Source organism: Odocoileus virginianus, chromosome 12, assembly GCF_023699985.2.
Source record: "Odocoileus virginianus isolate 20LAN1187 ecotype Illinois chromosome 12, Ovbor_1.2, whole genome shotgun sequence".
Taxonomy (NCBI): domain Eukaryota; kingdom Metazoa; phylum Chordata; class Mammalia; order Artiodactyla; family Cervidae; genus Odocoileus; species Odocoileus virginianus.
Window position 1 is genome coordinate 16,155,015 of NC_069685.1, and position 26,600 is coordinate 16,181,614.

General features: G+C 44.1%; 1 protein-coding gene across 1 annotated transcript in view; it reads left to right on the forward strand.

The window, feature by feature from the left end:
• The window catches only part of TBC1D9 (TBC1 domain family member 9), a 122,222-nt gene extending 96,898 nt beyond the window's left edge, over nucleotides 1-25,324 (forward strand). The window contains exons 14-21 of the mRNA XM_070474826.1: nucleotides 5,799-5,897; nucleotides 6,072-6,140; nucleotides 10,532-10,772; nucleotides 18,447-18,512; nucleotides 19,283-19,369; nucleotides 20,920-20,994; nucleotides 21,089-21,192; nucleotides 23,218-25,324. Coding sequence (XP_070330927.1) covers nucleotides 5,799-5,897; nucleotides 6,072-6,140; nucleotides 10,532-10,772; nucleotides 18,447-18,512; nucleotides 19,283-19,369; nucleotides 20,920-20,994; nucleotides 21,089-21,192; nucleotides 23,218-23,943 — 1,467 coding nt within the window. The 3' untranslated portion in view covers nucleotides 23,944-25,324. The remainder of the gene's footprint in view (nucleotides 1-5,798; nucleotides 5,898-6,071; nucleotides 6,141-10,531; nucleotides 10,773-18,446; nucleotides 18,513-19,282; nucleotides 19,370-20,919; nucleotides 20,995-21,088; nucleotides 21,193-23,217) is intronic.
• Nucleotides 25,325-26,600: the final 1,276 nt, after the last annotated feature.

Sequence of the window (26,600 nt, forward strand, 5' to 3'; positions counted from 1 at the left end):
TTTGTGTATGGTGTTATAAAGTGTTCTAGTTTCATTCTTTTACAAGTGGTTGACCAGTTTTCCCAGCACCACTTGTTAAAGAGGTTATCTTTTTTCCATTGTATATTCTTGCCTCCTTCGTTGAAGATAAGGTGTCCATAGGTACATGGATTTTTCTCCGGGCTTTCTATTTTGTTCCATTGATCTATATTTCTGTCTTTGTGCCAATACCATACTGTCTTGAAGACTGTAGCGCTTTGTAGTAGCGCCTGAAGTCAGGCAGGTTGATTCCTCCAGTTCCATTCTTCTTTCTCAAGATTGCTTTGGCTGTTTGAGGTTTTTTGTATTTCCATACAATTTGTGAAATTATTTGTTCTAGTTCTGTGAAAAATACCGTTGGTAGCTTGATAGGGATTGCATTGGATCTATAGATTACTTTGGGTAGTGTATTCATTTTCACAATATTGATTCTTCCAATCCATGAACACGGTATATTTCTCCATCTATTTGTGTCCTCTTTGATTTCTTTCATCAGTGTTTTATAGTTTTCTATGTATAGGTCTTTTGTTTCTTTAGGTAGATATACTCCTAAGTATTTTATTCTTTTTGTTGCAATAGTGGATGGTACTGTTTCCTTAATTTCTCTTTCTGTTCTCTCATTGTTAGTGTGTAGGAATGCAAGGGATTTCTGTGTGTTAATTTTATATCCTGCAACTTTACTACATTCATTAATTAGCTCTAGTAATTTTCTGGTAGAGTCTTTAGGGTTTTCTATGTAGAGGATCATGTCATCTGCAAACAGTGAGAGTTTTACTTCTTCTTTTCCTTATCTGGATTCCTTTTATTTCTTTTTCTGCTCTGATTGCTGTGGCCAACACTTCCAAAACTATGTTGAATAGTAGTGGTGAGAGTGGGCACCCTTGTCTTGTTCCTGACTTTAGGGGAAATGCTTTCAATTTTTCACCATTGGGGATAATGTTTGCTGTGTGTTTGTCATATATAGCTTTTATTATGTTGAGGTATGTTCCCTCTATTCCTGCTTTCTGGAGAGTTTTTATCATGAATGGATGTTGAATTTTGTCAAAGGCTTTTTCTGCATCTATTGAGATGATCATATGGTTTTTATCTTTCAATTTGTTAATGTGTTATATTGCATTGATTGATTTGTGGATATTAAAGAATCCTTGCATTCCTGGGATAAAGCCCACTTGGTCATGATGTATGATCTTTTTAATATGTTGTTGGATTCTGTTTGCTAGAAAAGTAGGTGGTGGAGCTATAGAACCAATGACTGAACCTTCAATTGCAGTGCAGCCCCTGTGGGACTCTGGGTGGCTTATAGAACCTCTCTGAACCTCAGTTTTCTCATCTGTTAAATAGAAGTAACAGTACTAATTCACAAGGTTATTGTAAGGATGACCGATGACATGGGCTGTTAATGTCCCTGCCAGTTGTAGTGCAAGAATAGCTTCCTTCTGTCTCATAGGTAATGTTTCTTGGTTGATCAAAGGCAGACTGTGTCCTGGTTTGAAGTAAACCCACCCCTCCATCTTCAGCATGAGCTCTGTAGTGGATACTTTCCACTCTTCTATGAGGATCAAAAGAGTTACCTTTCTTGGGAGTTTTAATCCCACCCAAGGATTTAACCCAGAGTGAATTAAGTATGACATTTTTCATCACTAGTGGCAGCTCCTACTAACAACTTTTTAATTCTGGCTTCTAAGTGGTAGTAATGGCCATATCTTCTTTAGAGTGGAGAGGATTCTGACTCGGCCTTGAGAAGACACTTCTCTGAAGATGGGAAAATTCATCCATAAACCCTGCATTTGTAGATCAAGACCCTCTGATCACATTAAGTGATGAAAGTTCTAAGTAACTGGTCTAAGTTCTAAGATGTCAGTGTACTCTTGTCTTAACTATTGGGAAGGAACACCTGAGTCAAAATGCAATTCTCTTTCAAAGCAGGAAAAACATATTGAATAGATAGAAATAGAAAGCATTAGAAGGGTAGGGTTTTTCACTGGTGACTCCAATTTGGGGAAATTATAAATTACATGGTTCAGAGTCTACCATGTGGAACAACCTATAGAGAGATGCCATTTCTGGTGTTGTCAGATAAGATACAGAAAAGACTGACATCACATGGGACATACTTAAACAATCACTCTTGTTTATATGAGTTAAAGGTTTAACTGGACATCCTGTATCTCCTATATTTTATTCACTGAATCTGGCAACTCAAGGCCTTGTTGAACACTGACTGCTCTCTGCAGCAAGTCAGGGAGATGAACCCCTGGGGAGTCTTCCAAGGGTGCAGATTCTAGAATCGGACAGCCTGTGTTCAAACTGGGCTTTACACCACAGCTCCGTGAGCTTGGGCAAGTTGATGGTTTTTGTTGAGCTTCTGTTCCCTCATCTCTGAAATGGAGCCAGGAAGAGCACTTTTCCTGAAATTACCCCCAGGGTTCAATGTGTCCAGTAAACACCCGCTGAGCACTTGCTGAGACTCCATTTCTGTGCCCTCATAGTAAGGGGCGAGAGCAGGCCGTGGCAGAGTCAAGTAAGAAAGAACAGAGCAGGTTAAAAGGCTGGGGACGTGCTGCTTCTCTCGGGTTTGTGTGTCTGTGAAGTGACCTCTAGCGGAGACTCAAATGACCTGGGGGAGCCAGCGGGTTGTGTCTGAAGGAAGCCATTTCCCGACGGAGAAGGGGCTGCCGCACGGGCCCAGGCTGGCAGTGGGGCTGCCGTAATGTCCAGGGGAGCAGCGAGAGCTCGCTGTGCCTGAGGCCGTGAGAAAGGGTATTGCAGCCGACCAGCGAGGCGGCTGAGGGAGGGGGAGTGGTGTAGGCCTTGGAATCACTGCGGAGACTTGGAATTTGACTCCTGGTGAACTGTGAAAACGCTGGAGTTGTGAGCAAGGGGGTGGTGTCAAGGCTCAGAAGGACCACTTCTCAAACCATTTCCCAGGTGGCTTAGTGGTAAAAAGAAAAAAAAAATCTCCCTGCCAATGCAGGTGGTGTGCATTCAACCCTGGGTTGGGAAGATCCCCTGGAGAAGGAAATGGCAACCCACTCCAGTATTGTTGCCTGAAGAATCCCATGGACGGAGGAGCCTGGTGGGTTACAGTCTATGGGGCCACAGAAGTCAGACACGACTGAGCGACTGGACGTCTCACACATACACACACACACACACTTACTTGCTATCCGCCTCTACAAGGATTAAATCGTGAGCTGCTGCAGCTGCTGACAACTGGACATCACACACACACACACACGCACGCACACTTGCCATCCGCCTGGATGTGGCACACACATGCACACACACACACTTGCCATCCGCCTCTACAAGGATTAAATCGTGAGCTGCTGCAGCTGCTGACCTTCAACACCTGGAAGGAGTTCAGGGTGGAGAGCAGAAATGAGGCACTCTGTGCTCTGGAAAACTGGCAAAACAGGTCAGATATTTTCAGGAGCTCATCTTAGGAGCCCAGTTCGTGCATCTCGTATCTAGAAAAGCACTAAACTCCATCACGGTGGTGTCTAACTCCACATGACTTTATAACCTTTATGAGACTAGCAGAAACTTTCTGCAGAAAATAAATGCTTCATTGCACGTACTCCCCCTTCACCGAAATCAGATATGCTGGCCTTGCCCCTGCCTCTTAGGAGCAGTTTCTCAGAGCTATCTGAAATGTTGTCTCCCAGACTATAGCCCTCATTTTCTACCCAGTTAAACTTAACTCTCAACTGTCACATTGTGTGTGTGCATTTTAAGCCTCTGAGAGAGACAATAGTGGTTTGGACCAGGGTGTGAACAATAGAGGTGGTAAACAGTGAGGGGAATCCCTAGGATGTAGGTGTGTAGAGGTCTAAAGACTGAGCCCTGGACCTGCCCAGGGATTCAAGATAGAGAGGGTGTGCAGAGGAGACAGAAAAGGAGTAGCTGGTAAGGCATAAATAGAACCAGGAGAAAGGGATTAAATGGAATTTAAACAAAACAAAATTTGTGCCGAGCACTTAATCAGTTTGTAAGTTTTAGCTCTTGTGTTTGTTGGAACACAGGTTAGGCTATTATAACCATAGGCCCCAAAATAGAGTTAAGACAGAAATTCAGTTTTCTCTCGCTTTGAGTATGCTCATGGAGTTCAGGACTCGTGTGGAGCTCAATAGCATCAGGGACCCAGGCCCTTTCCAATCCACTCTTTTTTAAATTTATTTTTTATTGAAGGATAATTGCTTTACAGAATTGTGTTGGTTTCTGCCAAACATCAACATGAATCAGCCTTAGGTGTACATATGTCCCCTCCCTCTTGAACCTCCTTCCCACCTCCCTCCCCATCTAATCCACTCTTGAGAAAAGTCTTATCCACACAGGAAGGAGATAGGATGGGTGTGCCTCTTTCCTTTAATGGGCACTCAAGAGCTGACTCACTGGAAAAGACCCTGATGCTGGGGAAGATTGAGGGCAGAAGGAGAAGCGGGGACAGAGAATGAGGTGGTTGGATGGCATCATCGACTCAACGGACATGAGTTTGAGCAAACTCCGGGAGATAGTGAAGGACAAGGAAACCGAGAGTGCTGCAATCCTTGGGGTCACAAAGAGTACCTGAACAACAACATCACTTCTACTCACATCCTGTTGGCCAGAATCTAGTCACCTAGCACAACAAGCTGCAGGGGACACTGGGAAATGTAGTCTTTTGCTTAGCATCTGGGTACTCGCTGAAATTTTGAATTCTCTGCATGCAGGGAGAACAGACATATGGATGTTGATGAGCCAACTTCCAGTCTGTGTGACAAGCATAATTTCAAAAGTCAGTGCTCTCTGTCTATGCCAACAGTATTCTTAAACTCAAGGGGAATTTCTCAGGCCCCTGATTGTCACTTACTTTTCAGATTGCTTCATCTTTTTCTGTTGTAAAATGTTACACCATAACTTCCAAAAGCAAAACAAACCCCCCAAATCCACTTTTATTTTGAAATCATTATAGATTTATAAGAGGTAGCAAAGGAATGTAGAGGGAAGTCATATGCATTTCCTCTCCAAGACTCCTCCTCCCCAGTGCTAACATCTCAAACATTCAGGCAATGCTAGGCTTCTTCGGTTGGGAAAGGTAGCTAGTCCTGAGTGTCTGCCATCGAGAGACAAATGCTGTTGAGCTAGAGATCAGAACAGGAAGCCACATTCCAACATTTCCAACAACCTCCCAGTTGAGTAGTTGACTTCATACACTTCCTTTCTTCCTGTCAAGAAAGTTCTTCCTTGCATGCATTATTTCATCCACAAAGGGTCCCTATAGCCTTACTTAACCCTCTCTTTGCTTATGAACTGGGCTTCCCTGGTGATTCAGATGGTAAAGAATTGCCTGCAATGCAGGAGACCCAGGTTCAACGTGTGGGTCAGGAAAATCCCCTGGAGAAGGGAATGGCTACCCACTCCAGAATTCTTGCATGGAGAACTCCATGGACAGAGGAGCTGGCGGGCTACAGTCCATGGGGTCACAAAGAGTCAAACACAACTGAGCAACACTTTCACTTTTTTTTCCCATATGAACTGTTGATTTGAGAAAGACTAATTTGGCTTTGAGATTTACTTCAATGCTAAGAAACATGAGAATTTTCTGTTATTTATTTAAGATTGTTAAATGGCTTCAAAATAAACAAAGGATATACAGTAAATGATGGTATAGTCTAAGAGCCCTATCATTTGGCAAGAAATTTCTCCTGGTGTCAGGATTTGTCTCCATTGGTCCTGCAGACATGACACCAAGTACTCCAGCAGATTTCTCAGAAATACCAATATTGTTTTTTTTCCAGAAATTTGGAACTATCCGGGCGGATTTGATTGAGCAGATGAGATTTAAACAGAGACTAAAGGTGATCCAGACGCTGGAAGACACTACAAAACGGAATGTGGTGAGTCTCTTGAGAAATGGCATGTGGCTTTCTTTTTCCACCCTTCCTTGTATCCCCACTGACTCCAATTCCTGCTTGACAGACTGAGCAGATTTGAAAGAAAACAATCAGGCAGTTTCCCATTAGGATATTTTTGAGTTTGTGAAAGTCACTGTGTTATTCTTTTTATATAAGGTACGAACCATTGTGACTGAAACGTCCTTTACCATTGATGAACTAGAAGAACTTTATGCTCTTTTCAAGGTGAGTTTCAAAGAAAATTCATGTACACTGAAGGGAGTAAAAGAGTTCACTTTTTTTTTTTTTTTTTAATTTTTGACTGTGCTGGGTCTTCATTGCTTTGTGGGCTTTTCTTTAGTTGGTGGGTGGGGCTCCTCTCTGGTTGTGGTATAAGGGCTTTTCTCTGCGCTCGCTTCTCTTATGGGGCACAAGCTCTAGGGCACTTGGACTTCAGTATTTGCAGCTCCCCGCTCTAGAGCGCAGGCCCAATAATTGTGGTCACAGGCTCAGCTTCTCCAAGACATGTGGGATCTTCCCAGACCAGGGACTGAACCCATGTCTCCTGCATTGGCAGGTGAATTCTTTACCACTGAGCCACCAGGGAAGCCCAGGAGTTCACTCTAATAATTCAGTTAGTTCCTAGATTTTTCTGTTAAATTGTGAAGGGATAGCATGTGTGTCAACAAGCTTCAATAGGAAGATGGAGTTGAGTATAAAAATAGAGCACTTAATATGAAAAATAAAGATAATTTATTTAAATTGATGTTTTAGCCTTCTTCCACTTCATGTGGCATTTTCACTGTTTCCTTGGACTTAAGAAAATAAGGTGTTACTTTATAATACTCAATGGAATGATGGCAATCAAGTTTAAATTATTTTTGAAACTTCTGTAAATTTTAATTTCTTATATTAATCTATGTTCAAGCACCCTTAAGAAGAGATATGTAGCTGGAATAAGAATAAAGCTGCTTGAATGTCTAAGGGAAAGCCTAGTTGTTTAAATTTCTGTGATTTTTCTAAGTCAACCCATAATCCTCAATAAGGAAATATTGTCATTAAATGAAGCAGTGTAGAATTGTTTTTCTTCTAGGGAAAAAAAACCCACTTTTGTTGTAACTATCATTACCAACATCATAGGTAAAAATGTGACAATTGCCAGGAAAAAGTTTTAAAGGATGCCTTTTACACAGGTACCAATTTTATCACAATCTCTAATTGGCTAGTTTTTTGTATATTATAGAGCTTTTATTTCCAGAACTAAAGATAATTGAGGATGGCAAAGATAGTATAGGAATGAACAGAAGGGGCAAACATAAAGATCTGAGTTGGACACTAGTAGATCTTACGACCAGACGGAGAATGTGAGAGCTGAGAATATTTTTGCTAATATTCCCATTTACCTGTTAGCTACTGGAGGCTTTTAAAAAAAATACCACCGTTTTATTTATTCTGTTTCTCTAGTATCTAGTTTCGTGTCCCTGCCCAGTAGGTGTTCCAAACATGTGTGTTGAATACATAGGTGATTCAGTGATCCGTTTTCAGTGATCCGTTTTCAATGCATGCTTCTGAGGCAGGCACAGAGAGGTTGATGGCTTTGTGCGGTCCCGCAGTTTGGGCAACAGCGCCCCCAGCAGGCTGCATTCAGCACTTAACGGTGCAGTCAAGCATGTGCCATCTCATTAGTCTTTTATTCAAATATGTAAAGCACTGTGCCTAATTGCTCCATGTTAAGTTGGTTTTCCATAAGGAGGGAATTCCTCTTCATTTCGTAGAGGGAAACATACAATGATCCAACTTGGATTGAAAGAAAAAAATACAATGATCCAATTGAGATCAGACTGGAAGAAATCTGCTTTACAGAGTGGGGGTGGGGGACGGGTAGGGCCAGGATGTAGGGTAACTATGCAGAAGTGGGGAGGAGCAGCTAGAGGCAGCAAGACCGTGCACAGGTACCGGGAAGGGCTGTGACATTCCAAAGAGGAGGCTGACTTTGGGGCACACCCGAAGAGGAAGACCAGGGCTGGCTGTGCAGAAGTCCAAGATGCTGAGATCACTGAAGCTGTATCTTCTTCCCTGGGGACCCCTGCCCTCTTCGGTCTGGGCACCTCCAGCACCAGGCGTGTCATTTGTACACCAAGGATACTGCCTGAAGAAAGCTCTCCTTACACTCCAAAACCCTGCCGTCAGGTGTGTTGGCAAACAGGAGTTCCCCAAGTCTTCTGAGAGCCCCAAGAGAGAGCCTGACACCCTCGGTTGGTGTCAGGGATGAGAAGGATTCTCGGGTACTCAGTTTGGTTCAACCACTCAGTCGTGTCCAACTCTTTGCAACCCCATGGACTGCAGCATGCCAGGCTTCCTTGTCCTTCACCATCTCCCGAAGTTTGCTCAGCCTCATGCCCATTGAGTTGGTGATGGCAACCCAAGACAAAGACTTCAGATCTTTCTTGAGTTTTTTGAACACTTTTCATTGGCTTAAACATTTATGGAGGTATTACCATGTCAGACACACTGCCAGACTCCAGTCTTTTATGAAGTCAATTTCTGGGGGATCTCCTTCAGATACAAAGGAAAGAGACATTTGTTTCCCACAGTTTTCTGCTTGGGCTTTGGGCTAAACTTGATAGAAAAAGGTGAAGACTGACACCCTGAGGGAGATTTGGTAGAAAATGTGATTCACGGCCCCTGGGCCTTACTTGAACTCTTTGTAAATTAGTCCTTTTTCAGTCTTGGGTCCCTAGTGCCCAAATGATGGAGTAGGGGGTCTCATCAAAGGAGAGGGACATGGTCTGCGTGACTTGCCATTTCCTGGTGGCTGTGAGCACCATGAATGTGCCTGCAGCACATTCAGGTCCAGTTCTAGAGGAACATGGGTGCTTTAGTTAGGAGGCAGTGCTTTGGGTAACCTTTATCCACTGATGGAGCTCCGGTAAAAGGGGACCGTTCCTGTGGGGCCGTATCACTAACTCCTTTCCGCCCACGGGGCTGCTGGGCATGACGTCGGAGTACAGCTCCACCCGGGGCACCCCTCGAGCCTCAGCCTCTGCCTCCGTCCCCCAACCTCACCATCATCACCGTGCTCCTCCACTGCGCCCCACCCAACCCCCGCCAGCCGGCAGCACTTGAGTGCAGCCCCCAAGCCTAGTGGACTTGACACACTTCCTTTGTTCTCCCAAAGCTGCCCTGAGACACCTCTCCTTCCTCCTCTCTTGCCTACTCCCACTCCTCTCTTTGCTGGATTAGTAGCTACAATTCCCAGGAAACAATGAGGACAAGCACACTGGTCTTTGCTCTGTTCTAAGTGAGAACAACACTGAAGTACTGCACACTCACCACTGACTCCTCCTCCTCAGAACCCCCAGGCAAGGGGGAACAATCTGGCGTGAGAGTGCTTTTTGCTATTGCAGTATTTATACATGCTTATAATGAAATAGTCAGTACAGCAGGAAATAAAGTAAAAATAAAGTCTCCCTTTGGATGCCTCTCTGTCTCCCCAGCCTACCATTCATTGCTAACTGTAAACCTCTACCTAGGGGGACTGGAGGCTTCTTACTGGCCTTTCTATTAGATGCTTCATCTTTGCGGTCTTCCTAGAATGGGCATGTGTTTCTGCCAGAATCAATATGACCTCCTGAATAAAGAGGCTGCCTTGTTTCCAAGGACAGAAACAGGAAGCCTTTAGCTGGATCTCTGTCCTCCTCCGCCCTAGTGGTTCCTGCTCATAATTTTCCTGACGCTATTTTCAGATGCACAAAACAGGAGGGACTGCGTGCTTGTAGCCTCAGTGCTGGATGACTAGGATAATCTTTGGGCTTCCCAGGTGGTGCTAATGGTAAAGAACCCGCTTGCTAGTGCAGCAGATGAAAGAGACATGGCTTCGATCCCTGGGTTGGGAAGATTCCCTGGAGGAGGGCATGGCAACTCACTCCAGTATTGTTGCCTGGAGAATTTCATGGACAGAGGAGCCCGGCGAGCTACGGTTCATAGGGTCGCAAAGAGTCTGACATGACTCAAGCGAGTTAACATGTGTTAGCATACATGCAGGGTAAAAGTTATGTGATCTTGGTGACTAGGAGGCAGGGGTTTACAGGACACTAAACTAGGAGTTTGGAAACCCAGAATCACATTATGATTCGGCTTTGACTAACTGGTTAGGTGACTTGTGGAAGCCACTTACCCTCTGGGCTCTACCATCCTCACAGAGGACAGGAGGTGATCAGACTGCCTGAATTACAGGCAGTAATTCAGGTTAACTCTTCAGGTTAACACTCTATGTATTTCTTGTAAAACAGTCTTTGTTTGTCTTTATGGGAATTACTTCTTAAAATGCTTGTGAGTGTGGGGGTGGCAGGGGGAGAAAATGGTGAAGGAGAGGTTCTTTCTTTCTTCACCTACTCCAATAATTGAAACGGGTTTTTCATGCCAGATATAAACACGGAGATGGTTGCCATGGATGGGCGGGAGGCGGTCAGGTGGAGATAAATGTAAAAGAGAAGCCAAGGGTGCCCGGCCCCCACTGCCCCAGGACATGCAGACGCGTGACCTAAAGCCTTTTCCCAGATTTGAGGAAGGCCTTTCTTGCTGGTATTTGCTGTGAGATGCAGCCTCCCATATCATCCTGTTCTTCAATTCTGCAGGCGGAACATCTAACCAGCTGCTACTGGGGCGGGAGCAGCAATGCGCTGGACCGGCATGACCCCAGCCTGCCTTACCTCGAGCAGTATCGCATCGACTTGGAGCAGTTCAAGGGCATGTTTGCTCTGCTCTTTCCCTGGGCCTGCGGGACTCACTCTGACGTGCTGGCCTCCCGCTTATTCCAGTTATTAGATGAGAATGGAGACTCTCTGATCAACTTCCGAGAGTTTGTCTCGGGGCTGAGTAAGGACGTGATTGCCTGAGTTCGGGGATCGGGGTGGGGAAATCGGGGGAGATGGGGCAGTGAGCGCCACGGTCCTCCCTGCTGCCCTTGGGACCACAGCCCTGCTTTCCTCAGAAGGCAGGGCTTACGGGACGGAGGAGCACATTTTAAGGTTCGCAAGCTGCTTGTAAATCTGTTTGTAGTTAATGGATGTATCATGTGATTAAATCATTACCTTCTACATTAGTTAGTCTCTCAGTTGTGTCCAGCTCTTTGTGACCCCATGGACTATAGCCCTCCAGGTTCCTCTGTCCAAGCCATTTCCCAGGCAAGAATACTGGAGCGGGTCGTCATGCCCTTCTTCAGGGGATCTTCACAATCCAGGGATCAAACCCGGGTCTCCCACATTGCTGATGGATTCTTTACCATCTGAGCCACCAGCCCGCAGATAGTCTTCAACACTAGTTAATATACTTTATCATGCAATTTGCAAGAATACCAACTTAAACCCTAAAATCACAGACCATGATAACTTGATGAGGGAAGAAGAAATGTTTGGATATGGATAGCTTTTCCTTGTCCCAACATATATTTATCCTACATATGATATATTTCATAAAATTTTATGAAACATTTCATAATTAGATAAAAGGCTAAATAAAATGAACAGCTCTGCAGTCTAGTGGAAGTCTTTTCTCTCCATTTTGTGGGGAGGAAACGTGTCCATTCCTCAGAATGCCCACCCACACCCGGCAAGCATCACAGGTTTCTGCCTGTCAGCCTCGCTGTCTGATCTGTTTACTGCCCTATATTCCACTGGGCTTTTTGCATTAATATTTGAGCAAGAAAAGCAATGTGGTGGTCGAGCTTCATCTGACATGAGGTTGTGGATGTAGCAGGCATTATGTCGGGCTGCCAGAATTAAATAGGAAGGAAAAAAAATTTTTAATTCTAACTGTGCCACACTCTGACATGGTCCATGCACTTGAAAGTGATATGTGCCCAAGGAATCATGAAGGCATCAGGCATAGAGCCAACAATGATTCCAGAAAGCACCCTAAATCATAAAGAATAATGACTCAGAAGGCTTAAAGGCCAGAGGAAACTGATGGATGTTAAAAACACAAAAGGGAGTAGGTGAGGTTGCCTTAGATAAGTAAAAACTATTTGCAGAAAGCACTCAGCTACATCATTCAAAAGGGCTACATGGAGGAAACTAGCCTTTATTAAGCATAGGCACCATTGTGATGCTTTAGAACTTGAACATTATCACTTAATCCACACAGACCTTTGAGGTGATAATAGTATTGATCCATACTTCCCAGGTGGCTCAGTGGTAAAGAATCTGCCTGCCAGTGCAGGAGACATGGGTTCGATCCCTGGGTCAGGAAGATCCCCTGGAGGAGGGCTTGGCAGCCTGGAGAATCCCATGGACAGAGGAGTCTGGAGGGTTACAGTCCACTGGGTCGCAGAGTCAGACGGAACTGAGCAGGAGGACAGAAGCACACAAGAGTGTTGACAGCTAACATTTATACAGCACTTACTCAGCCAGGCTTTGCTCTCAGACTTTATGTGCATTTCATTCACATAAGGCACACAACTGCAAAGCTGGTGTTTGAACTCAGGCACCCTGGAAGCAGGGTTGTGCACTTGCTATGATGCTTTATTGTCTGTGTGCTTACTATTAATATCCTCACTTTCAGTTAAAGAGGTGGTGGCTCAGAGAAGTTAACCAACATGCTGGAACATTCGTTTTTAGCAAGTCAGAATATTTCTGCTATTGAACTGACAGGCATGGTTTGTCCATGCTGGGCCCAGGATTCAGACAAAGTCTGTCTCAGAAGCACATCCTTTTTCATTATTCTGTGCTTAAGGACAGCAAACAATTTTTCTTTTTTTAGGGAAGGAGGAGGTATTAATTTTTAATTGCACAAATAATGCGTAAATACATTCTGCTTTTTAAAAAAGTGAAAAAAGGAACTTGCATGGTGGTCCAGTGGTTGAGACGCCAAGCTTCCATTGCAGGGGGTGCAGGTTCGATCCCCGGGCAGGGAGCTAAGATCCCATGTGACACGCAACATGGCCCAAAAAATAAAAATATAAAAATAAAAAATTTTTTAAAAGTGACCAAAATAAAATAAAAATGTGAAACAATCTGGACAAGGCTAGAGACTTTTGACTCTCTCCTGATCTTTTCAGTTCCAAAGTAACTACTTAGTATCACTGGTATCTATCAAAAGGGAGATTTTTTTTTTTTTAATGACCTATGGACAAAGTAAGGAGACAAAAAAAGAAAGATTCTACGTGTAGAAAGGGGTCAAGGAATTTTTGCCGTAAGCATCTTTGCTGCAACCAGTTTTGCTATACAGCTAACTGGCCATAAGGCCATTTTAACATGAGAGGTAAAAATACTAGTTGACAGTCACGACTCTAGAAAAGGATAACAAGTCAGTGTTTGTAAATCCTTTGATAAACATGGCATCCAGTCCCATCACTTCATGGCAAATAGATGGGGAAACAGTGGAAACAGTGACAGACTTTATTTTCTTGGGCTCCAAAATCACTGCAGATGGTGACCACAGCCATGAAATTTAAAAACGCTTGCTCCTTGGGAAAAAAAGCTATGCTCAACCTAGACAGCATATTAAAAAGCAGAGACATTACTTTGCCAACAAAGGTCCGTCTAGTCAAAGCTACGGTTTTTCCAGTAGTCATGTATGCATGTAAAAGTTGGACCATAAAGAAAGCTGAGTGCTGAAGAATTGATGGTTTTGAACTGTGGTGTTGGAGAAGATTCTTGAGAGTCCCTTGGACTGCAGGGAGATCCAACCAGTCCATCCTAAAGCAAATCAACTGAATATTCTTTGGAAGGACTGAAGCTGAAGCTCCAGTACTTTGGCCACCTAATGCAAAGAACTAACTCACTGGAAAAGACCCTGATGCTGGGAAAGATTGAAGGCAGGAGGAGAAGGGGACAACAGAGGATGAGATGGTTGGATGGTATCACCGACTTGATGGACACAAGTTTGAGCAAGCTTCAGGAGCTGGTGATGAACGTAAAAGCCTGGAGTGCTGCAGTCCCTGGGGTCACAAAGAGTCGGATGTGACTGAGCAACTGAACTGAACTGAACTTTGAGCATAGTCATCCCCCTAACTCGTCAAAACTAGAAGTTTACCAAGCTATGGCAGATATAAAAGAAGTGGCTGCTAATTCACAGTGACCTTCAAGAGCACTAATAATTGATTCTTTAGCTAATTTGGGTATGACAGCTTCTCCTCTCAGGCTGTCTTTACCACGTTTATAACACAGTATTAGACATTGATGGCAAAAGGAGAATTAAGCTCCTCCTGCCCCCCGAAAAAAAAATGGTTGTGTGATCCCTGATGGGTATATAAGTTTCTTGAAAATGGTGAAAACAGTCTGGCTTAGATTAGCTTGCTGATGGATTTGCAAAAATTGATATCTGGTTTTCCAGTGTAATGTAACCATCAACCAGTAATTTTTTTTATCTTTTATGGCAAAATGACCTTATGGTCCATTTGTTGTGGGGTAAATCTGCTTCTGGCAAAGATATTCAGGATGAAAATACCAACGTGTAGAAAGTGACAGGAATCAATATAAATATATAATTTATTTAAGCTTAGTCAAACCCCAGCGAGGCACATACTCTTCAAAATCTTGGGAAAAGGAAAGAGATGCTTGCTGTCCATGATAGTGAAAATCCTGGAGAAGAGTACTTAGGCTTCTTAAAATGCAGTTGAGTTCTTAGAACAAAGTAAACTCCACCTAGATCGCTGGGAGGAGGCTCAGAGCTGTAGTCAGTCATGCGGGTCGATTACACCTACGGAGATAGACAAGTTGACCAGGAAAGAAAAATTCTGTTCAAGTCTTAAGAAACTAAAGAAAGAATTCTGGAGAAGATGGGTCAGTAATTTCAGTGTCCATCCCTAGAAAGATCCTCCCTGAAATTAGTGAACAGGTAAGTCTCTGTGGAGTTAGAGATAAGAGATTACTATCTGAAGGCACACAGTAGCTGGATCTCCTTTTTCAGCGGTATTGCTGGAAGGCAGCTTTTCTAAACAAGCCACATATGTCACAAAGCAGCTGGTCATTGGACGCTGGAGAGTTGGAGGGATATGGAAGCTGGTGATTCCGTGACTGAACCCTGCACCCAAAGCACGACCTCTAACGGAGAGTTCTCTACACACTGGGCTTGAGGTTTAACCTCTGTGGCTGTTGCCTCATCTACAAAGTAATGATTGTCGGGACTGAAAGAAGTCATTCAAGTCACATTCCTACAGTAGTGCCTGGCTCAGAAAGTGTTAGTTATTGTTGTCTCTGCAGTGACTAATGAACCCCCTCTGCCTGACTCTGGCAGTGACTTAAACTATCGAGGTAGAGAAGGCACGCTAAATGTGTCAGTTACCCAAAGCTGGAAGAGACAGGCAGCATGTTGAAAGACAAAAACAAGATGGAAAAAAATAATGGTAGAGGAGGGAATGATTGGTAATAACAAATTGATAGGGATAAGTTGGAAGTCTGACATTAAAAAAAAACTATTTATTTATTTCTTTGCTTATTTTTGGCTGTGCTGGGTCTTTTGCTGCACTGGGGCCTTCCGTAGTTGTGATAAGCAGGGGCTACTCTCTTGTTTCAGAGCATGGGCTCTAGGACTGTGGGCTCAGTAGTTGTGACTCAGGGACTTAGTTGCTCAGAGGCATGGGGAATCTTCCCTGATCAGGGATCGAACCCCTTTCCCCTGCATTGGCAAGTGGATTCTTAACCAGTGGCCCACCAGGAAAATCTCCAGAAGTCTTAAATTTTAAGAAATGATTGTAAAAGAACTGTATGTCTGCATATACATACATATAGTGGTTTCAGCTATGCTTTCTAGAGTCAGACAAATCTGAGTTCAAATCCTGGGCCTGCCACTTGCTGTTAATAGCTTATGGCCTTGAACACATTACTTGAGTAAGGCCGGCCTTTTTCATCTGTAAAGTTGGGATAATAGCTATGTCCATCTCATAGAATTCTTGGGAGAAGAAAGTGAGATGCACATGGAAAGACGTGAGCATAGGGTTTGCTTGTTGCTCAGTTGCTCAGTGCCTGCGGCATGTCAGGCTTTCCTGTCCTTCACAAAGTGAATGGTTCACCAGTGTCCGTCATTATTTTCATGATTAGTGTGAGCTCCGTGTGCAGACATTTTGAGCTTTAGTTGACTTTGTAGTCCAAATCCAGAATGAGGATTTGGACTGAATGCAGTACAAACAGCCAAATGCAGACTTAGGCTGTATTAGGGGAAGAGTCAAGAACAGTTCCACTCTTTTCCACGGTGGACAAGACCCATCTGGAACTGTCTGTCCAGAGGCAGACTGATGGACCCATTAACACATAAGGTAGATGTGAGTAAAAATTAAAAAAGAGTATACAAACCATGTCACATGAGAAAGTTGAAAAAAACTTAGAGAGGTGTAGCCTGGGGAATATAAATTTGCCTTGAAAAGATAAGCTGGTGGGAAGCCGGACAGCTGTCCTTAAAATCTGAAGGATTGTTGGCAATGAAGATGGAGTAGACCTATTCTATTTGACTTTCAAGAGTCAGGAAGAGGAATAGTTCTAAATCTTTTGTTGAGTCATAATCTCTGAGATCTGATAAGGGCTGTGGAAATTTTCTTCCCCCAAAATGATATTGGCATGTGAACACATTTTATGTTGTGTGCAGTTCATGAACTTGATGAACCTGAGTCTGCAGGTTAAGGGTCCTGACTGAAGTAAAAATGACAGGAGCACTTTCAGTGTTTCAAGAATTCCCTAGTGGAATGAGATGCCTCTGGTTGGGATGAGCTCCCCGTCTCTGACTCTGAGGATGTTCAAGCAGGTGCTGGATCCTCTCCTATGTGGATGTAGACATGGGAGGTCAGACAAGATAATCCCTGCTGTCCCTGTCAACGAGTCCAGATCCTGTGATTCCTCTTTTCCCAAATCTGATTCATCTTTAACTCTTCACTCTGAGAACATGTATTTGCAAAGGGTTTTCTGATTCCTGAAATACTTATTGACTTTAAGGGAGAAAGTAACAACATTCTTTGGATTGAAACAGTGGTGATGTAATGGGAGATGTGTGCATGCTAAGGTTTTCAGTCATGTCTGACTCTTTGTGACCCTATGGACTATAGCCCACCAGGCTTCTCTGTCCATGGGATTCTACAAGCAAGACTACTGGAGTGGGTTGGCATGCCCTCCTCCAGGAGATTTTCCCAACCCAGGGATTGAATCTGCATCTCCTGTGGTTCCTTCATTGCAGGCCGATTCTTTACCACTGAGCCACGGGGGAAGCCCTTAATAGCAGTTCAGTTCAGTTCAGTCGCTCAGTCGTGTCCGACTCTTTGTGACCCCATGAATCGTAGCACACCAGGCCTCCCTGTCCATCACCAGCTCCCGGAGTTTACTCAAACTCATGTCCATCGAGTCGGTGATGCCATCCAGCCATCTCATCCTCTGTCGCCCCCTTCTCCTCCTGCCCCCAATCCCTCCCAGCATCAGGGTCTTTTCAGATGAGTCAACTCTTCACGTGAGGTGGCCAAAGTATTGGAGTTTCAGCTTCAGCATCAGTCCTTCCAGTGAACACCCAGGACTGATCTCCTCTTAGGATGGACTGGTTGGATCTCCTTGCAGTCCAAGGGACTCTCAAGAGTCTTCTCCAACACCACAGTTCAAAAGCATCAATTCTTCGGCGCTCAGCTTTCTTCACAGTCCAACTCTCACATCCATATATGACACTGGAAAACCATAGCCTTGGCTAATGGCAGCTAGGTTAGGCTAATTTGAACTGAAGAAATATTTAAGAGACCAGAAGCAACTAAAAAGGATTTCTAAAATGAATTGAAGCACTCTCAAACATGTATTGAGGGACTTCCCCAGAGGTCCAGTGGTTAAAACTGATGCTGTCAGTGTAGGGGGTGAGGGTTCAATCGCTGTTCGGGGAGCTAAGACCCCACATGCTGCAGGATATGGCACCAAATAAAATTAAATTTTTTTTAAATAGACTTTAAAAACATGTATCAAGATTATTTCTGAACTCTAGCAATTATTGTGATACTGAGGCCCAGTCACTGAACTTTTCTTACCAGTAGTGTTGTTAGTTGCTCAGTCATGTCCGACTGCGACCCCATGCACTGTAGCCCCCCGGCTCCTCTGTCCATGGAATTTTCCAGGCAAGAATACTGGAATGGGTTGCCATTCCCTTCTCCAGGGGATCTTCTTGACCCAGGGATCAAACCCACATCTCCTGAGTTGGCAGGCAGATTCTTTACCATCTGAGCCACAGGGAAGCCCTTCTTATCAGTAACACTCGTTTAATTTGTGCCAGCTGCTAGCCTCAGAACCTTTCATTCTCCCCTTTCGTGGGTCCTGATGCCAAGACCACTGGTAGAATCTTCTAATTTGTCATCCTGCCTCCTAGAGGGGAAACTGAGATCCAGAGAGGTTCACTGTCCCAAGGGCACATGGTATCCATACAAAGACTTTGAAACCAGACACCCTCATTCCAGAGCTTTTAACACCAATCCCACACAGTATCTGGGTTTCAGCTGTAAAAGGTTGATGCTTCAGGGGGACACTAAGCCTTGGCGTGGGGCAGGGCTGTTGCAAGCACACACAGTACATTTCATGTTGGTACTTGTGTGACTTCTAGGTGCTGCATGCCATGGGGACCTCACCGAGAAGCTCAAACTCCTATACAAAATGCACGTCCTCCCGGGTAAGTGAGCCGCGCAGAGCAGCACGTGTACCTGTGACCCTGGCCTGGCTTCATGTCTTTTTTGGTGTGACCTGTTTGCCTCTTCTTTGATATACAAAAATCACTCATTGATCACTAAGAACAAACTGAACAGTATTATTGACAGGAGTTCCTGAATCAGCAGGTGCTTGGTTCAGTGGTCATTCATTTGTCCAAAGTGTGAGCTGCAGTAATAGAGCAGACTTTTGCAAGAGAACAAGTAAATAGCACTTGGTAACTCCTGGAATCCTGAGTCTAGGGAGAGCAGTCTTACCTCTGACAGAGACAGTGGGAAATATAGGGAGGTTTTTGAGTTCAGGTTTAAACTGGGTTGGCCACCAGTTGGAAATATCTAGCAAATACTAAAAAAGAAAGAAAGGGAGGGAGGGAAACAGAAAGAGGAAGAGAGGGAGAGAGAGAAAGTAGAGAGAGAGGGAAAGAGGGAGGAAGGAAGGGGAATTGGCTCTAAGGATAGAGATAGGATAAAACTGTAGATTTGGGAATAATCTAAAATTTGGTTCCTTGAAGCATCATCCCATAGGATTTAGGAAAGTTTCCGAAAAAGGAAACCGTGAAGGGACCTTTGGTGAGGGGTTGTTATAAAGGCAGATGGAGTTATAAGGTTTCTGAGGCTGCAGGTATTCCAGGCCCCTCACTGCTGTGCCTACCCTGTGTCGCTTCTTTAAGAATTAAAGCACACGTTCAGAGCCATGGCCCTGCCGACGTGAGAATTGTCTCTCCTCTCTCTCCAGAGCCATCCTCCGATCAAGACGAGCCAGATTCTGCTTTTGAAGCGACTCAGTACTTCTTTGAAGATATCACCCCAGAATGCACACATGGCAAGTGACTTTTCCTCCTCAGGGCCGCTCTGCTTTTGTCCTACAGAGCCCTCCGTTGTTGGAAACCAAGTTGCCTCTAAAGCTAGGCAGCCAAAGAAGTATATGAATGCAGTTGCCTAAGAGGCTATTTTCTTTTCAGAGTTTTGAACTTGAGTAGCTGCTGGGTCAGGAAGATACCCTGGGGAAGGGCATGGCCTCCCACTCCAGTGTTCTTGCCTGGAGAATTTCCCCATGGACAGACAAGCCTGGTGGGCTACAATCCATGGGGTCACAAAGAGTCAGATATGACTGAAGCAACTTAGCATGCATGCAACTGCTGGGGAGTGGGTACTTTAGCCCATCAAAAGGACCATGTATGCCCGGGACTTCCCTGGTGGTCCAGTGGCTAAGACTTTGTGCTCCCAAGAAGACGGCGTGGGTTCAATCCCTGGTCAGGGAACTAGATCCCATATGCCACAACTAAAGATCCTTCATGCTGTAACTAAGACCCAATTGCAGCCAAATAAACAAATAAAAGAAAAAGCATGACCTGTAGAGCATTAACTTTGCTCCCCTCTCCTTGATAGGGTGAGACATTCATTAAAAATGTCATCCTATTGTTATGCTGCTCTTCAAAATCAAGACTAGCATCTCTATCAGATATGCTACTCTGTAACAGATGTCAGCAAACTTTGGACCAAATCTGGCCCACCACCTCTTTGTATGGCCTGTGATAATATAAAATGTATATTAAAAAATTAATATAAACTGTAAATGTTACTGCAAAGAAATAAAGTTTTATTGGAACAGAGCCAGGAACACGGCCAAGCTCATTCAATTATATGTTGCCTATGGCTGTTCTCACACTGCAGTGATAGAATCGCCTCAGATATTTGCCATCTGGCCCTTCACAGAGAAAGCTTGCCGACCCCTGCTCTGTGTGGTTGTTAGGTCTACCCAGACATGATCTGGCTTACTGGGGATACCTCCAGATTAATATGTGAACTTGTCCTGTTTGGCCACGTGTGAATCTCAACAGCATCTTTCCACTTGCTGCTGCCATGCATTATTTACTTCATCATTATGGCAGCTTCCTGACTTCACCTGTTCGAAAGTCAGCGTGAGTTGTTCCTGGGTCCTTTTGCCTCTTAAATCTTCCAGCCCCTAAGGAAGCACAGCTCAGACCTGCTTTTGAACTGTGAGCACCTGAGTGATTGAGTGGAGAGGAGTGGGAGGCAGACGCAGTCTTCTTATTGACATACGTGTTACAGGCAGGAGCTCTGGTCAGGATGCTAGCTCTGTCTAGATGACCTCCAGCAGCTTCGTGTATCTGGGAGCCTCAGGGTCCTTGTGGGAACGTGGGAGGTGAGAGCTGTCACCTTGGGCACAGTAAGGATTTAGTGAGCATTAGTGGTAAACCTTTCAGCATAGTGCTTTATCCAACAGCACTCTTCACATTGCTAGCAGTCAACCCCACCTAGAGGTGTTTCTGTTTTCTCTTACCCATGCTAGTAAATCTGCGGGTTTATCATGTAACATTCTCCTTTTCTTCTTTCTAACTCTCTTGGCAGTGGTTGGATTGGACAGCAGAAGCAAACCCAATGCAGATGATGGCTTTGTTACCGTGAGTTTAAAGCCGGACAGAGGTACAGACTTCCTCTCCTCTGTGTTTCCTTTACTGCTGGCTCAACAGTTGCTTCTTGACCTTTGAACACTAATTTCTTGGCATTTGGATTTTAGGGAAGAGGGCGAATTCTCAAGAAAATCGTAATTATCTGAGACTCTGGACTCCAGAAAATAAATCCAAAGCAAAGAATGCAAAGGATTTACCAAAACTGAATCAGGTGAGTGCTAAACAGCACGATTCATTCGTTTTAAACCTTGAGGCTCTGTTTTCAGTCATAGATAAATGTAGAGTAAGTACCCCTCAAGGATAGTGGTAACGCGGAGCACTTATTTAGTACCTGTTCAGATGTATTTTGTGCATGCTTTTGTGCATTTACAGTATGCTCTGTTATGAGGAAATGACCGCCTCAGAAAATGGGAACCACAAAATACTGTGGTGTTTTGAGATTACATGCATTCTCAGCCCAGTCATTAAAAATACCCTCAGAGAAAAGGGAACCCTCCTACACTGCTGGCGAGAATGTAAATTGGTACAGCCACTAGGGAGAACAGTATGGAGGTTCCTGAAAAAAATTAAAACTAGAACTACCATAAGACCCTGCAATCCCACTCCTGGGCATATATCCAGAGAAAAACATCATCCATAAGGATATATGCACCACGCCAGTGTTCATGCAGCACTGTTTACAGTAGCCAAGACATGGAAGCCACCTCAGTGTGCATCAACATAGGAATGGGTAATGAACATGTAATACCTATATACAGTGGAATATTGCCCAGCCATTAAAAAGAGTGAAATAAGGCCATTTGCAGCCACATGGATGGACCTGGAGACTGTCATACTGAGTGAAGTAACTCGGACAGAGAAGGAGAAGTATACGACATGCCTTATATGTGGAATCTAAAAAGAAACGACACCAATGTACTTACTTACAGAACAGAAAGAGACTCACAGACTGAGAAAACAAACTTACAGTCACTGGGATGGTGGGGGCAGGAGGAGGGTGGGATAGTTAGGGAGTTTGGGATGGTCTTGTACACACTGCTACATTTAAAATTGATCATTGACAAGGACCTACTATATAGCACATGGAACTCTGCTCAATGTGCTGTGGCAGCCTGGGTGGGAGGGAAGTGTAGGGGAGAATGGATACATGTACATGTATGGCTGAGTCCCTTTGCTGTTCCCCTGAAACTGTCACAACATTGTTAATCAGCTGTACCCTAATACCAAAAAAAAGTTAAAAAAAAAAAAAAAACCCTCAGAGGGACTTCCCAGACAGTCCAGTGGTTAAGCACCCCAGCAGTGCTTCCTATGCAGGGGACACAGATCCAATCTCTGATAGGGGAACTAAGACCCATAAGCCTCATGGTATGCCAAAAAACATTTTAAAATACCATCAGATATTCAAAAGACAAGCTGATGCCGTTTTCAAACCACTGTACCCAGCTATAAATAGGTGTCTGACCTTTCCCCCTTTAACAGCTGAAATATAATGAATAAGATAAAACAATGTAAATAATTTAAAATACAGGATGAAAATGCTTTTTATTAACAGAACAGATAAATTATCTGGGTGGAGGTAGAAAACATGACTTCTCGCCAGGGACACCAGCAGATGTGTCAAGGGAGAGAGGGTTTGAGCTAAACTTGGAAAACTTGGGCCATATGCTGAAGTGTATAGGCATGAAATAAGATGAGGTCTACAATTAAAAGTCTGCAAGAAAGGATAAAAGAGTTAACATTTGTATAATAGAGGAACCACTAATAAAGAGACCTGTAGTTGTGACCAAGAGGAAATCTATTTGCATCTCCCTCTGCAGGTTCAAATCTTGCTTGACTACAGTCATAAAGCTAGTGGTAAAGAGCCCACACGCCAATGCAGGAGACATAGGAGATGCCAATCAACCCCTGGGTCAGGAAGATCTCCTGGAGGAGGAAATGGCAACCCACTCCAGTGTTCTTGACTGGAGAATCCCATGGACAGAGGAGCCTGGTGGGCTACAGTCCATAGGGTTGCAAAGAGTCAGACATGACAGAAGCGACTTAGCACACACTCAATAAAGAGACTAAATCCACCGTCCATCTCTTTAAACCTGCACATCCATCCACCCTACAATAGGACTTCTCTGGGATCTTTCAGGAGCCCTGATATTAAGTGGCCTTTCAGTCCACCTGGGTCCTGGCTCTGTACTCCCTATGAGGTGGTCATGGTCTTGTGTTTTCCTCCGTCACTTTTCAGGGGCAGTTTATCGAGCTGTGTAAGACGATGTACAACATGTTCAGCGAGGACCCCAACGAGCAGGAGCTGTACCACGCCACGGCCGCGGTGACCAGCCTCCTGCTGGAGATTGGGGAAGTGGGCAAGCTCTTCGCCCCGCAGCCTGCCAAGGAGGGCGGGGGCGGGGGCAGCGGGCCGGCCGGCCACCAGGGCCTCCCCGGCAGCGTGCTCTTCCCCAAGAAAGGGCCGAGCCCGCCTTACGCGCCCGAAGCCGTGGAGCCCCTGCCGGCCAGCTTGGCCGGGGCCGGCGAGGAGCACTCCCTGGGCGGACAGATGGAGGACATCAAGCTGGAGGACTCCTCGCCCCGGGACCACGGGGCCTGCTCCTCCATGCTCATCTCGGACGACGACACCAAGGACGACAGCTCCATGTCCTCTTACTCGGTGCTGAGCGCCGGCTCCCACGAGGAGGACAAGCTCCACTGCGAGGACATCGGCGAGGACACGGTCCTGGTGCGCAGCGGCCAAGGCACAGCGGCGCTGCCCCGAAGCACCAGCCTGGACCGGGACTGGGCCATCACCTTCGAACAGTTCCTGGCCTCTCTCCTGACCGAGCCGGCCCTGGTGAAGTACTTTGACAAGCCCGTGTGCATGATGGCCAGGATCACCAGTGCAAAAAACATCCGGATGATGGGCAAGCCCCTCACCTCCGTCAGTGACTATGAGATCTCGGCCTTGTCCGGCTGAATCCGGCGCCTTCTCTGGGGACCGGGAAGGTGGGGGGTGGGGGGCGGGGTCTTTTTTATGTTCTGTGTTGGGGCTTCAGTCTTCCTTTTAAATTAAATATTTATTAGTACCCGGCTTGAAGCCTAGTGTTTTCATAATATAATACAATGAAAAGCTGTTGGAGAAATACTTAAACACCTCCATGTAGGTACAGTACCGCTCTCTTGTTGGGGGTAGGGGGATTTACCAGAATGCAGTGAATTCCAAAAAAAAAGATGACTCTGTCTGTGATATGTATGTATTTATAACTTCTTAATCTTGCTGTTGAGCTGTATACATAGTGCTGTTTAAATGCTAAATAAGGCAGCAGCCGTTGTGTATTTGGGCTTTTTAAATAAAACTAAGAACCGTAAGGAAAGTGAGATGCCATAGAGAGAATGTTCTTAAATGGAATAGGCATTGTCAGCTGGGGTAAATTCTATACCCTTTAAGGGAGCATTAAAGCTATTTTTTAAGATTTGAAATATATTTCATAAAAGTCCTCTATTCAAAAAGCATATTCTGCAGGCATTCTCAACTGAGGTTCTAAGCAGTTAGGAAAGTATAAGTGATTTTTATGTGATGCCAGAATAACACCTCTATTTGATCAATTTGGGCAAATACTGGACCAAATTGCATTGAAAAACTGATGATTTAAGTCAGCTGGCCGGAATTCAGGGGGAAATGAACAGTCTTTTGTGACAGAGAATCTGAAAGTGGCAACAGAAATGATAAAGAGGACCCAGAATTTGGGGGGTGGGGTGGGGGTGGGGGAAGAGTAAAAGTACTGATGCTTCTTATACTGAATTTTCAGCTTCTTGTTACTCATTGCAAATAAAGCAAAAAATAAAACAATAAACTTTACCATTTCCGTGCTCTCCATAGGTTCAAGAAATCATACCGTGTATCACATATGACCATCTTTCCAGTTAAATCAATGTAGAGATAATGTAAAATGAAAAAAAATCTGCAAGATCACGTAACTGAATGTGTAAAGCGGAACTTGACACTTTATATAAGAGAATAGTATGCTCTATTTACTGAATGGACTTGGAAATGAAACTCGCACCTGCACTTTGTATTTTCGCTTCTTTTTTATTACTGTTACAGTTTTGTCTTTTACAGATGTTGGAGTTCTTTTCTTCTTATTGTTGAATTCATAATCATGATCACATTTTCTTTGCATATTCAGAATATTCCTTCCAATACATTCCTTTATTTTAGAATCCGTTGTGTCTTTATTTTTAGCTGTTGCTGCTGTTTTTAATTTTGTTTACAGAATGATTTTTTTAAACTGTCCAGTGATGTAGTGTTAACCTCAAATAGGATAAATGTGAACAAATAAAATTCATGGATACTCAAATGTGGCTTTTATCTCTGTACTTCCGTTCCTGTCTATGGTGATAGCATTATTCTTTTGAAAACTTTGCAGGGGAAATTATGTTAGACAACCATTTTGGCTAAGGAAACAAATTTTTATAGGCAAATATTTTGAGATAAGAAATACAGTTTGGGGAATTCCCTGGTAGTCCAGTGGTTGAGACTTGGTTCTCACTGTGGGGGCACAGGTTCAATACCTGGTATGGGAACTAAGATCCTGCAAGATGCACAGCATGACCAAGAAAAGAAAGAAAAGAAATATACTGTGTAATGGTGTGCACATGAATGTAAAATAAGGAAGAGAATCACTATTGGTCATTTAATTTTCTAACTCATCCTACATAAGTGATGAAAGGGTGAAAAATCCCTCTGTAACACCATTTGGTATGTATTTCATTGAGTAGTCACTTGATTTGACTCTTAGGTTTTTATACATTATTCTATCATTGTTCCTATCACCTAAAGATACCTCGGGAAATAAGTTTGTAAAGTCTGGATACTCTTATCTCCAAAAATCAAAGGTGGGTATCAGAGGCAAATGATCATGTGTTTAAATGTGTAGCCCTCAATAAGTGAGTTTAATAGAGTTTTGCCAAGAGAATGTGCTGGTCATAGCGAACACCCTGTTCCCACAACGCAACAGAAGACTCTACACATGGACATCACCAGATGGTCAATACCGAAATCATATTGATTATATTCTTTGCAGCCAAAGATGGAGAAGTTCTATACAGTCAGCAAAAACAAGACTGGGAGCTGACTGTGGCATAGACCATGAACTCCTTATTGCCGAATTCAGACTTCAGTTGAAGAAAATAGGGAAAACCACTAGACCATTCAGGTATGACCTAAATCAAATCCCTTACAATTATTCAGTGGAAATGACAAATAGATTCAAGGGATTAGATCTGATAGACAGAATGCCTGAAGAGCTATGGACAGAGGTTTGTGACATTGTACAGGAGACAGGGATGAAGACCATCCCAAGGAAAAGAAATGCAAAATGGTTGTCTGAGGAGGCCTTACAAATAGCTGTAAATAGAAGAGAAGTGAAAGGCAAAGGAGAAAAGGAAAGATATACCCATTTGAATGCAGAGTTCCAAAGAATAGCAAGGAGAGATAAGAAAGCCTTCCTCAGTGATCAGTGTAAAGAAATAGAGGAAAACAACAGAATGGGAAAGTCTAGGGATCTCTTCAAGAAAATTAGAGATACCAAGGGAACATTTCATGCAAAGATGAGCACAATAATGGACAGAAAT